The sequence below is a fragment of the Apteryx mantelli genome, chromosome 1 (assembly GCF_036417845.1).
Source record: "Apteryx mantelli isolate bAptMan1 chromosome 1, bAptMan1.hap1, whole genome shotgun sequence".
Taxonomy (NCBI): domain Eukaryota; kingdom Metazoa; phylum Chordata; class Aves; order Apterygiformes; family Apterygidae; genus Apteryx; species Apteryx mantelli.
The window spans coordinates 47,542,968-47,555,297 of NC_089978.1; the positions used below are offsets into that span (position 1 = coordinate 47,542,968).

At 40.9% G+C, this 12,330-nt stretch overlaps 2 protein-coding genes across 3 annotated transcripts in view; one reads left to right on the forward strand and one right to left on the reverse strand.

The window, feature by feature from the left end:
• Positions 1-439: 439 nt before the first annotated feature.
• On the reverse strand, positions 440-8,381 carry COMMD6 (COMM domain containing 6). Of its 2 annotated transcripts, XM_067292790.1 has the most exons (7): positions 8,271-8,378; positions 7,592-7,650; positions 6,887-6,952; positions 6,664-6,740; positions 5,426-5,594; positions 4,244-4,396; positions 440-3,185 (listed from the first exon to the last, which is right to left on the reverse strand). In XM_067292790.1, the coding sequence occupies exons 1-7, from the start codon at positions 8,317-8,319 to the stop codon at positions 3,135-3,137; spliced, it is 624 nt and encodes a 207-aa protein (XP_067148891.1). In that variant the 5' UTR covers positions 8,320-8,378; the 3' UTR covers positions 440-3,134. The 2 variants fall into 2 exon arrangements, with proteins under 2 accessions (XP_067148891.1, XP_067148898.1); XM_067292797.1 differs by lacking the exon at positions 6,887-6,952 and having other exon boundaries at positions 8,271-8,381.
• Positions 8,382-12,015: 3,634 nt separating this feature from the next.
• The window catches only part of UCHL3 (ubiquitin C-terminal hydrolase L3), a 43,016-nt gene continuing 42,701 nt past the window's right edge, over positions 12,016-12,330 (forward strand). Inside the window, exon 1 of the mRNA XM_067292814.1 lies at positions 12,016-12,139. Within this exon, the coding sequence (XP_067148915.1) occupies positions 12,098-12,139 (42 nt within the window). The 5' untranslated portion in view covers positions 12,016-12,097. The remainder of the gene's footprint in view (positions 12,140-12,330) is intronic.

Genomic DNA, 12,330 nt, shown 5'->3' on the forward strand with positions numbered 1-12,330 from the left:
CTAGCCTGCAGAAGTGACTTCAGTCATTTCTGCCCTCTGTGGACCTTGGTTACTGCATGAGATCCTTTCTTCCCTCTTCCTTTCTCATGCCCTGCTCCAGGCAACTGTTGAAAAGACAAAAACTGTGTTTGTGTTTATATAGAGTTAGGAGAATTAAACCACTTGCATGCAATTTCTTGAGATTTTCCATTTATCACATATCTCTTCTCCAGGTTCAATAGTGTTTTGCCTAGCTGTAACTGATCCATGTAAGTATTCCTTGCAGCCTGCAGTTATCCCTCAGCTCTTTGGTATCCCATCAAAGAGGAAGACTGTTTGTCTGAACTTCATCCTAATTTAATAAATAAAGAAGTTTCATCATAATCTAGCTCTGAACTTTACCCATTATAGCGTTTGAAACAGTTTTATTCAGTAGATGTAAAATAAAATACAGACCATCTTCACCTTTGTCACCTATATGTTTAATGAGAGTTTGTGGACTTACAAAAATATTCATGTTATACAATTCTGTATCAGTCAACAAGTAGAATTAGGAACACACAAGGACTCCCGATTCGCTTTAAAGAGATCTGGATTCTGCACAAATAGATAAGCACGATTCAACAGCTTGTTTGAACAAGTTAATATTGCCATCCTGCAAACTGTTAGGTTTTTACTTTTTTTAAGTAGTGTTTAATTCTTCCATTGTTTAGTATATGAATACCTATTAATAGTGATCAGGACAAATCCCATTATTTTGAGTCCATAGCCAACTTCTAATCACATCTCTTGGATGTCTATAAACTCCTCTAAATTCTCAGAGAGTTGTGCTGGTATAGCACACACCTCCAGGCATCTTCCAGCCAGTTACAACATGCTGGAATGCAGGGACATTCCAAAAATATTCATTAGTATTTCTGGCATATTTATCTTAAACAGTTACACTTTCCAGACGCTGCCAACTTTCTCTTCTCGGTGACGGACCAGGCAGAAGTGATAACTGAAGTTTTCTCCTTACCTTCCCAGTCTACTAAATTACTGTTTCTTAAAGTTAAGACTTTGTTAAATCTTCTTTTCCATCCAGTTCCCATGAAGGCACAAGTATTTCCAGCTATACGAAGAACTTAAGGGCATTAGAACAAACTGAAGCATTTGTAAGACTCCAACTTCACTCTCTTCAAGGAAAAAAAAACAAAACAAACCCAACACCCAGAACCCCTGCATTGATCTAAACAGGTTAATTCACAATATCAAAACATGACAACGTTTTCCAGTTACAGATACCTTACATTCCAACTTATGCAAATTAAAAACAAAGACACAGCTGCTCACATCACTTCTCCACACTTTGGAGGATTTTTGCACCACACAGCTCCAATGCCATAAAAAGAGACATGGGAAAAGGCAAATAGGAAGCCTTCTCCTGAGGCCATTTTGTGACATTCCATTGAGAGGTCCCAGAAAATAGGATTCTGCTCTCCCCTGCCCTGAAGCAAACACCTCTGACTTCAGCTAAACACAGGAAGTACAGTCCAGATTAACAGCCACAGCCCAAACTTTTTAGCATCACTGGTTAAAGAACTCCAAATAAATGAAAGTGTGTTGGCTGAGCAAAACCAAGTACTGATTCTATGTACAAAAGAACCATTAATAATGCTCAAAATGGGGGGGGGGGGTAATCTCTCTTGAAAGTACATACAATACACACGTGTTTCAGTTTATTTTGATGAGACAAAGGTAAGTAAGACCTGTATCAATGACTTTCAGCCAGCTTCTAAAAAAGTTGAAAAAAGTTAAAAAGGTTTATGTGGGTTAGAAAGGTTCTCACAAATGGGGCTTGAACCTGAGGATCTGTCCCAACAGAACTGTTTTTCCAGTCTCTACCATTTCAAAGTTACAGCATAAATTTCACGCAGCTTATCAGTCCATCTTCAGACTTACTTGCTTTATTAGACTACCAGCCTATCTTGAAATGCAACAGTATTGTTTTTATTACAGTCAACTATATTTGTAGTTTGTGTTTTATGTAAAACTCAAGAGAAGAAAAAAAGAGTACATAAGCACACTGGTTTTATCACTCATGCTTTGAAAATGCCCTCATTCCCAGAGTCAAAATCAAAATTTTACTAGTCAGGACATTATTGGAGAGAACAAGACAGTCCTATGGACTCCTGCCACAAAATATAACAAGCCAAAACAAACAAACAAAAAAAAACCCCATACACTTGCTGGCTTCTAGCATGGTCATTTCTCTGATGTGCTTGGCTAACTCACCAGCCTTGAATTCTCAAGTTTGCTCTTGACTTTTCCAGTTCAGAGGATGGAGTGAGGCAATTACATCAATACTCTAATTTAATTAGAAAGCAAACTGCTGATCAAAACATCAAGCAGAGTGCCACAGATTAGAGCTGAATTAAATGCAAAGGCAAAAATATATTAAAATGCTTTTGAATTAAATTAACCTTTCATCCTATGTTTAATATTAGCCTCTAGGCTTCATTTCAGAGAATAAGTTTTGTATCTCCACAGAAGTTTACTGCATTAACTCAGTTTTCATAAGCCTAGGCAATGGGAAATAAGTATCTGAAACAAGCTGTTAGGGCAAGTACATTCTCCAGTAAAGAGACTGAAAGCCAGGTCTGCAGATATCTGCAACAAACTACCTGACATTGCTGTTCTTCAAGACTAACTGTATGCTTGCTACGTGTAATTTTAACTACTCCTCATAGTTAATACTGTTTTCACGCACATCTCAATTTTGCAGACAAAATAGTTAATATGGGATTTACACTTCTCTTAATATCTCCTCAGCCAAATTAATATTTCCAAATGTCTTTCTGCACTAAAGAGTTAAATGCGTAGTTTCTTGCTCTTGGATAGCAAAAAGTCTGCAGTGACACATCTCTTTACACATCCTGATCTTTTGTCTACCAGGATAAACAAAGCTGAACACATTTTACAGACACTGCAGAGTAGGTCTCAAGTATTCAAAAGCAAAGAAGTCTTCAGAGTGATTCAAGGAGGATGATGACAAATATTCTTCGGGAAGATAAGTATACATACCTTGCTTGAACAATGGCACTTTATGCCCTGTGTAGAACAAAGTTTACTCAATCTAAGTCCATCAGAAACTTCAGTGTAAATTAGAGTTCTATTCAAACTGTTTCAAGAACAGCCGCCATTTCCTTGAACTGTCTGAAAAAGTTCTGAAAAATAAGAGTTAAGATAAGTTTCAGTTGCACAAAGAGTGGCCTGAACTGTAGTTCAAACTAGCAGGTTAGACAATAAGTTCACTTAATCCAGGTTTCTTACATTCCCTCTATCTTTCGGTTACAATTTGCAGCTTGAACTGAAAGTTTCTGCATTTCATTTTGTGGGCTGGCTACCATTTGGGCACATTCACTATTAAACTATTCACTATCTACACAGATGATGCCCTATTTGCATTGGTTTGACTACTAATAGGAAAAGATGCTACTAAAAAAAAAAGCAGTTGTCACACCTCAAAGAAAAAAAAAAGGCAAGCAAGTCTCAGACAAATGCTTCTACCCCCAGCTGAAATAATTCAGACCTCCCTATATAGCAACCTTTTCTTATAATAGTTAAAAAGCAAATTATTAAATAGACTTCACCCAGGCATATGAGACCTCCAAATACACAAGGATTCAGAATATCCTTCTTAAAATTCCTTCCTGCGTAACCACATGGATTTATCTGTAAGCTTGTAAGACATTCTAGGTGATGTACCAACCTTTTAAACAGAGAATGACAGAAGCGCCACATTTATGCAAAATTAAACAGTTACCAGAGTTCATAGCTGAAAGCACAACAGTTAAGAGCCAACAGTCAAAGTAGACTGACCACCATTCTTAATCATTAGCAAATTTCAGGCTGAACCCAAGTTTTAGATTTTGAGGCTAGGAAACAGTTCCAGAGATTTAGAATATCTCTAGAAGTTTCTGATGAGGGAAATGGATAGCTGACAAGACAAAAAGCCTTTATATCTTCAGTTCTAAGTTTATTTGCAAGAGAAGAGTTTAATTTACCAGTAACTAAACCTGTTAGGAAAAGCAATGTAGAACTATATGCTATGAAACAGGTATTTAGTTTCAGTGTTTTAAACAGTTATTTAATGCTTCACCTTTTAATTATCATATTAGCAATTAAGCATCACAAATGTATGCATCAAGGTACACATTTGCTTCTTTAAACAGTATCACAGTTGCTCTTAAGAGACTGAACCAAATAACACTGGATTACAGACCTTGAACTGTGGGATTGTCATTTCAAAAGATTTGTTTGTTACTTGTCCTGAAGGGTCTGCCACTTTTAGTGTCACTGTAACATAAGGATACTTGAGAGACCTGCAGGTGTCAGAACTCATTGCAACTCCCAGTTTCCAGCTGATATCTATAAACTACAGAGAAGAAAACAATCATTGGAAACAGCAATTAAGGAAAAGATCTAACCTACTCTTACTATTCTGTTGTACAGATGTTTTACAGGTGATACAGGACATCTACAGACCATATCCAAATGGGAAACAAACATTCAGATACTATTGCAAAAATTCTGTTTACAATAAAGTCATCTGCCCTTCCTTATAAATAAGGGGGAAAAAAGTTAAAAATTTTTTATTTCACATAAATCTGCTTATAGCTGAATTCAGATTCAAGTACACAGCTCACAAAGAGTTTACAACAGAAGAAATTAAGAAAATCAAGGTATTTCAAAACTATATTTTAGATAAATTAAGGTGTGTCATAAAAATTTTACATGGGTAAGTTATAAATATAAAAGGCTAAAAATGATAACAAATAGAGCTGCTAAATAAGGAAGTGAAAAGAACAGAGAAGACTATTTACTATCAAAGATTTTTTAAAAAAACTATACACTCTGATTATTAGTGCTAGAAAAGGGATCTCAAAATGCAGATGCACTTTGTATCATGCTTTGCAAAACAAATAAACAGCTCTCCCCCCTCAATGGAATCCTAGAGACTGAATGAAGCTACCTTAAAAAAAAGTTTTAAACACAACAGTGACAAAGAAAAACATATTCAAGAGCTGGTGCTATCAACTGTAGAGAACAGTTCAAGTCACATTTAGAAAATGTATACATAAACAGCTAATATAGTTGTCTACCATACTGACTGCCACTCATCTTCCCTAATTAAGTGCTACATAGTACAATTAAAAAGAAAAAAGTATGAAGTGTGTATTTGTCATGCAAGCAACAATATTAGAAGCTTTCAGTACTGTCTTAAGATTCAGAAGACCTTTACTGCATATGCTTCTTTGTCTGGCTAGACATTTGGCAACCTATACGAAGTGAAAGCTTTGGGCTGTCAAGACACCATCATGTGCCTGACAACATAACACACAAAGAAGCCCCGATTTTTCTGAAAAGTTAACAATCAGCTCAACTGCACTTGTTGTTTAGTTACCTGCCCCACTGTGGCCATATTTCTCGCATCTTCTGACACACTAATAGATTTGCCCTGTTCATTCCATACATGATGGATAACTTGAACTGCATGTTTTGGCAGTGTGCTGACTGCGTTGCTCGGAGTGGCGACAAGTTCTTCTGTAGAGAGATTGTTTCTGGCCGCTGTGCTATAGGTATATCCAAAGAACACCACATCAATTTCATTTTTCAAGAACTGAATAAGGTTTCTCACTTCACCCCAAATATGCAAAAGTCTATTTCTGTTTTATGCTTTTATGTGTTTGCAATTAGGCAGCCTGTGACTTTTTTGCAAAATATTTCACTCCTCTGGAAATATGACTCTTGTATCCACATGCAAGAAACAACACGTGACTTTCTAAATGCATCTTAAGATGAGGAAACAATACGCAGAGACCAAGCTTTGCTGTGCTTGCACAACTTGCAACATTAAAGCAGAAATAATCTTAGCCTACGAGTGCTGTTTTAACTGCAAAAAGGGCATAATTGAGTGAAGGATGTACACATACAGAAGTTAAGACTATTAAATAATATTATTTTACTTTAGAAACAAAGCAATTTAATTAAACATTTAAGAATGGTAATTTAAGTATCACCAAGGGGCAAGTAAGGACCTCTAGGTAATTGCATAACTGGTACAAACAGAAGTCAAATGATGTAAGATACACAACTGAAAAGGCAGCAAGTCTAGAGAAAAAGCAGCAAAAAGTGCCACTCAGGAATTATGATTTAAGGCTTCATATTTTACAAAAGAAAAAATAGTAAGTTAAATTTCTACTGGCACATTTTCTACAGTCTGATTAATGATACATAAAATGTTTAGATTCTAGATTTTGAGAGAACAAAGTCTTGAAAAATTTCTTTCTGAAAAATAGAAAAGCCTCGAGCAAAACAACAGTAGAAAATATTGCCTAAAAGCGATGCCCTAAAGCTTGCAGACAGGTTATTAAGAGAACAATTTCCTCTTTAGTTTTTCATTATGAAAATCAAGTCTAAACAGAAGTTACTCTGCATATATATATATATATATATATTTTAACATTAAGAACACAAACTAAGTACAGAAGTCCTTGTTGTGTACTAAGAGTTATACATTTTTGTCCTTTTCTCAAATTCAATTTCTTTTATACCCACATTTGCTGTCACTTTTTAATACTGACAATAAGCTGGGGCGGAGCGAAAAGAGAGCTGAAGAGAAATAAATTACATTGTGCTTACCTAAATAAAAAGGAAATAATATTAGCTATTTTTGCCAGGTCACCGACATTAATCTCAATCCCAGATGTTTGAAGTCTCTAAAAATAGGATATTCAAACAATTATACATAATAATAAAGTATGAGCAATGAAATTATGTATATACATAAGTGATCTGAGGAATGTAATCTCTACAGTGTACCTAGGCATTGTACTTGCTCTCAAGTGCTAATATCCAAACTCACCTGACACAGTTCTCCTGTATTTATACCTGAGATCTTATGGTTCAGATGCTGAATTACTTGTTCACACTGTAAAGAAAATAAGTTCAAAAACATTCTTTATACATATTTTAATGTATGAGACAAAGCTAGAAACACGTGGTTTGAATACTTGGAGATTACACAATAAGAAAAAAAAATTGGTTAACACAAAAATGGACGATGGGACAACACGTTAAATGCAAAGTGAAGGAAAAAGCATGTCATGCAGGCGACCGATATTAAAGCTACATCAAATTCAAGAAAAGCAAATGAACAAAGTCTAAGCTTTTAGCTACTATCTCACCTGCTTTTACTACTTCGCAAACTGTTTTCATGCTAATTAAACAGCCATTCTGTTCAAGTGCACACTGCTATTTTTTTGGTAGACAGATTTTTTTTTTTTAAGGTAAACTGAAGCTGAGTGTCTTCCCAGCTAGCTAACAGTGTATCTCATTTAGAAGCAAGATAAAAATATACATATATATATTAAAGTCTTTTAGGATAAAAAAATAAAATTAAACCAAGCCTATTAGGAGAACTAGTCCATTTCGTGAGTGATGTTAATCTACGCAACCGTATACATAAACTTCACTTCCCAACGGACAAGAGCATAACAACTAAAACAGGTTTTCAAGAACCAAAGGATTCCCAGAAGCCCTTCCATATCCCATTTATTGTCCAACTTACTAGCTCTGCAAAGAAGTCTTGAGGTATTAAATTAATCTTATCTGTTGCACCATCAAGATCTGAAAAACAGAAGCAGGAAATATCAGAAAGAAATCCTTGAATTGTTGCTCATAGTAAGTTTTCCATCTCACTGAGTAATTCCTAGGTCATCATGCTTGCACTTACATTTACTTTTCAAACAAGGTTTTCTTTAAAGGAATCCAGGAGTTGGTCCTAAGTCCCTTAATTATAATCTAAACAGGACCCAAAGTAAAGTCTAATAAGAGTGACTGTGCAGCCTCAGAAACCAAAATTGAGTTTTTACAGCGGTACAGACTGACAGTCCTGCAAAACCCCACCAAACGCTGTGGGGCGGTATCTGCATCACCAGAAGACCAAACCCGCCCAGGACCCCGCCCCGGCCCTGAAGCCCAGGGCACTGCACTGCTCCCCCCCGCTAAGGGCAAACTCTCTCAGACGGCGCGGCCACATCCAAACCGCCTCTCACCAACGGCCCCACGCCTGGGCGAAGCGCCCGGCGGGCCCGGCAGGCGCCTGCGGCAGCACCCGGCGGGAAGCGGCCTACGGGCAGGGCCGCCAACCGCCGCCCTCCCGCGAGGCGGGGGCTGGGACGCGGCCTCGTCCCCCCCGCACCGCCCGGGCCGGTAAGCCCGGCCGGTCCCGGCCCCGGCCCCCTCACCGAGCGCCTCCAGCGCCCTCGCGAGCACCGCTGCAGAGCCGCTGGCCATGGCGCCGCACACCAGCCGAGCCCCACTTCCGCCACACAACACCCACCGCCCTGATTGGCTCCGGCCGCGGTGGAAGCCGCCACAGGAGATGGGCGGAGCCTGCGGCCTCGCACTTATTGGCTGCCGGGCGGGGCGCATGCGCGGCACCAACGGGCCGAGGGGAGGGGCAGTGCCCGGCCTCGGCGCCCGGGGCGCCCTCTCAGGGCTCGGACCTGAACGCGGAGGAGCTTTGCTGGCGGCTTGTGGAATTAGTTTGTACATCTGCAAATAAACCGTGTAGTTTGTGAATGATTTGTGTGTGCAGATCAACTACTTTTTCTATGTAATTGCCATTTACTAAAAAAATATGGCTAAAACCATGTTCAATAAGCTTTTCATACATGGCACAGTAAGTTTGGGGTGTGTCTGGGGCCCTAAAACAACAGTGATCCCTCACGCAGTTTCACCTTTTTTAAAGTAGCAAATACTCCTAGTTTTTTTAGTCACAAGTGTTTTAAATTTGCTCTCTCCTAATATTTTTATATTGTAAAGTTAGGACCTCAGGTTGATTGATTGTAAAACTTTGTGTTGAAAATTATTGAGCAGTAAAACATTACTAGTCACACAGAAGCACTGGCTAGTTTAAAATTACATATTTTCAAATCTAATTGTTCCTTTTAAATAAATTTGCATAAAAGAATGATATTTCACAAAAAGGAGACATTACTATGGAACATAGTGTGCATGTTTATGAGCTTTATACGGTTATTGACTCCCTGATCTTAGCCTCTCCCTTTTAAAGCATCTAATTACATGTGCAAATGTTTTTGAGTAATATGTACTTTGGTGACCTCATGATTGTCAAAACACTTGCAATGTACAAATGAGATCTGCCTGTGATAGCAGGGACATGGCTTAACAATATCTGTGTTCTCTAACTTAGGTAACTCTGTTACCTACTTGTCTGTATTATCTGGAGAACTTTACATATAACTTTATATTACAATTTCATCAAGTCTCTTAGTAGTGCCTTTAGCAATATAACTAATATTTGTTATGTTTTTTCATTCTCTTTTCATGTGGAGATGTAGAGATAGGTGTGAAGTTGCATGTCTTGTTTTCACAGGGTGGTTTGGTAATTACAGAATCATTCACAGGGTGTTTTGCTGAAATTTAGAGTTATTTTGGGATTATTTTTGTTAACATGTTGGCATATATTTAGTTGAAATAACAACTGGAACAGAAGGTGGTTGAAGTATTTAATGATTTCAGTTTATGATCTGTCCATCTATAATCTGAAATTGTATATCTTTAGCAAATTCTGCCTTCTGTAAGCTTGCTCTAAAAAGGTTTTTGAGGTGGAAGAAAACAGATACAGACTCTGATCTTCATTTGACAGTACAGGCCCATCTTTTAGCTAGACAAGGACTGCAAACTTAGTATGAGGAGATGCTTTGTATAGAAACTGGAAGGTAAATCTCATAAGCTAGAAATAGACAATATGAATATCAAGAGAGATGCTACAGTGTTCTGTATAGGCCAGAACAGAAGTTTCAGGCCCAGGCACGTGACCATCACTGTAGTCCTGCTGAGTGATAACAGGGTAAAATGAGATAAAAACAAATTCTTTAGTTAATTTACTCCATTTCACAAGCTTAACCTTTTCAAGATAGGGCATTATTTTTGCCAACATTCACTAAAGAACTATACCAAGTTCTTTAAAAAGCTTTTTAGGCAGAAGGGAGAAAGTATTTCTGTTAAAAATTGGTTTTTGGCAGTGCCTGGGCTGTCAATTTTATGGTATCTCCAATCCCCTACCTTTCTTGCCTCCAGTCAATTTGGCGCTATGTCTCTACAGTACATAAAAACACCATTCTCCTATATTAACCCCCTCCTTTCTCTCATAGGACTTTTTCTTTGCCTGTGAACTGGCAGTTGTTTTCTTTCCTGCAGCCTCTCTGCTCACCATAGACATAAATGCATGCTTAGCCACCTGCTTCCCACTGCTCCAAGTCTTTCTCTTCACATGTGTAATGGCTGTACAGGTCTGGGGCTTCAGCTCCAGGGCCTTTTCAAAAAGTTTGTCTGAATGTCCACCTCAGAGAAGGAGTCCACAGCTGCTCTCACAAGCCCCCAGATCCGATGACGTACAAACAGGTAAATGTTCCCTCGTGGTGCAGTGAAGGAACATTCACATGAGCACTTCTGTTTCTTATCGCCTTTGCCCCTTGCAGATCTATGCACCTCTTGTCTCCTGCAGATCACCTGTGGGTGGCAGGGCTTTGGTCCTTTTTAAAGTAGGGGGCAGAAGGGAGGTATCTTGGCTAAGACTAGTCTTTCTTTCACATTTACATAGGCAGCTGAGACATGTCAACCAGTCTGAACAAAGCAAATTCACACATGGACAGCAGTTACCGTGTTTTCATGAGGCAGATAAAAATGCCCCCAAATTGTTTATCTTAACGTTTTAGTAAGGCAAAAATTGCCACAGCTATCTTGTCAGTGCTCTCCAGCATGACACATCTGACAGATCAGCCAGCAGTAAAGGTTATGAGGCTAGACATTTTGTGAATTTTAAAGCTGCCCCGCAAAATAAAGCCTTTTAAAGCCATTGTTTCCTCCTTTTTCACCTGCCCCTTGGAACAGATAAGCAAGGCTTCCCAGGAGGCAGACAAATCCCTTGATGTCCTCTTCAGCAACCCAACATCTCTGCTGCAGAATCAAATGACATTCTCAAAATATCCAGTCTAAAAGAGAGAAAGATAAATCTCTTGCAGCTGCCCCTCTTGGAATGGCTTTATACAGCTGCTCAAAGACTGAGGAAAAAACACGGGAAGGGCAGTGCTGTAAAGAGCCACACAGATAAGGTGGAGTTTGTATAAAGAGTTGGGGGCAGAAGCAATGAGGGGCTGGGGGCAAGAAGTGATGGACTCGGAACAAGCAAGGAGACAGGCAGAACTACTGGGTCTGGGGAAAAAAGAGGGTGCTGAGCTCTAATGAAGAGTAAGAACAGATTCCTGGTCAAATAATAGGGAAATGTGGGTAACAGAGCTCCTACGGTAACAAACAGCAGAAATCCCTGTTCTGAATTCACTCAAAAGGAGTTTCTCAAAATAGTATCAGGAGAAAAATACAAGATGTGTATGGAACAAACAACTAGCATATTTTTGAACTGCAATATAAACGTTTCAACAAACAGTTCTGGGTTTCTGGTGGCAGGGTGGCAGCACTTGTTCACTCGAGGGCCTGGAAAGAAGTGAGGGGAGAAAGACACGAGGAGGGACACAAGGCAAAAACGCAGCGGCCAGGGAAGGAAGGAGAGCGCCCCCCCCCCTTTTTTTTTTAAACCCTTCGTGCTTAAAAACGCGTTTCTGAGGGCGGTGGCGGTTACCCGTCGGGGGGGCGGGGCGGGGCGCGCGCAGCGGCCCCTTCCCCGGCGGCTCCGCGCGCCACGCAGCGGGCGGCAGCGGAGCGCGGGGGCGGCCGCGGCACCGCCCCCTGCCCCCTGGGAGAGTCCATTCCCGGGTGGGGCGAGGGGGAGCCTAGCCGAAAGGCTTCCAGCCATCCCTGCCCGGCCGCAAGCAGCGGGAAGGAGAGAGGCATCGCCGTGCGCGGCGATGAGTCTCGCTCCCTCCCGCTGCAGGGCGGGGGGAAGAGGCGTGTGCGTAGGGCAAGAGCAGGGGCGGTGCCTCCTCTGGAACTCCCCCCTTCGCCGCGCGGCTCGGTGGTGCGGTCCCGGGTCGGGTCTGCGGCGAGGCGGCGTGAGGCGCTGTCAGTGCCGGGCTGTGCTGCCCACAGCATGGAGCCGCACCGCTGGCTGCCCCTGGAGGCCAACCCCGACGTGAGTGCCGCGGGGAGCGGGCCGCCCCTCACCCCGGGCCGCGGGAGGCGGGTAGCGGCGGCGGCGGACGAGGGGCCGGGGCCGCCACGGGCTCGGCAGGGCCTGGCGACCGGGCAGCGCCTGTGCCGGGGGTGGCGGGAGGCCACCGGGTCTGGCCGGGTTCGTAACGCCCCTCTCTTCTCTGCTTGCTT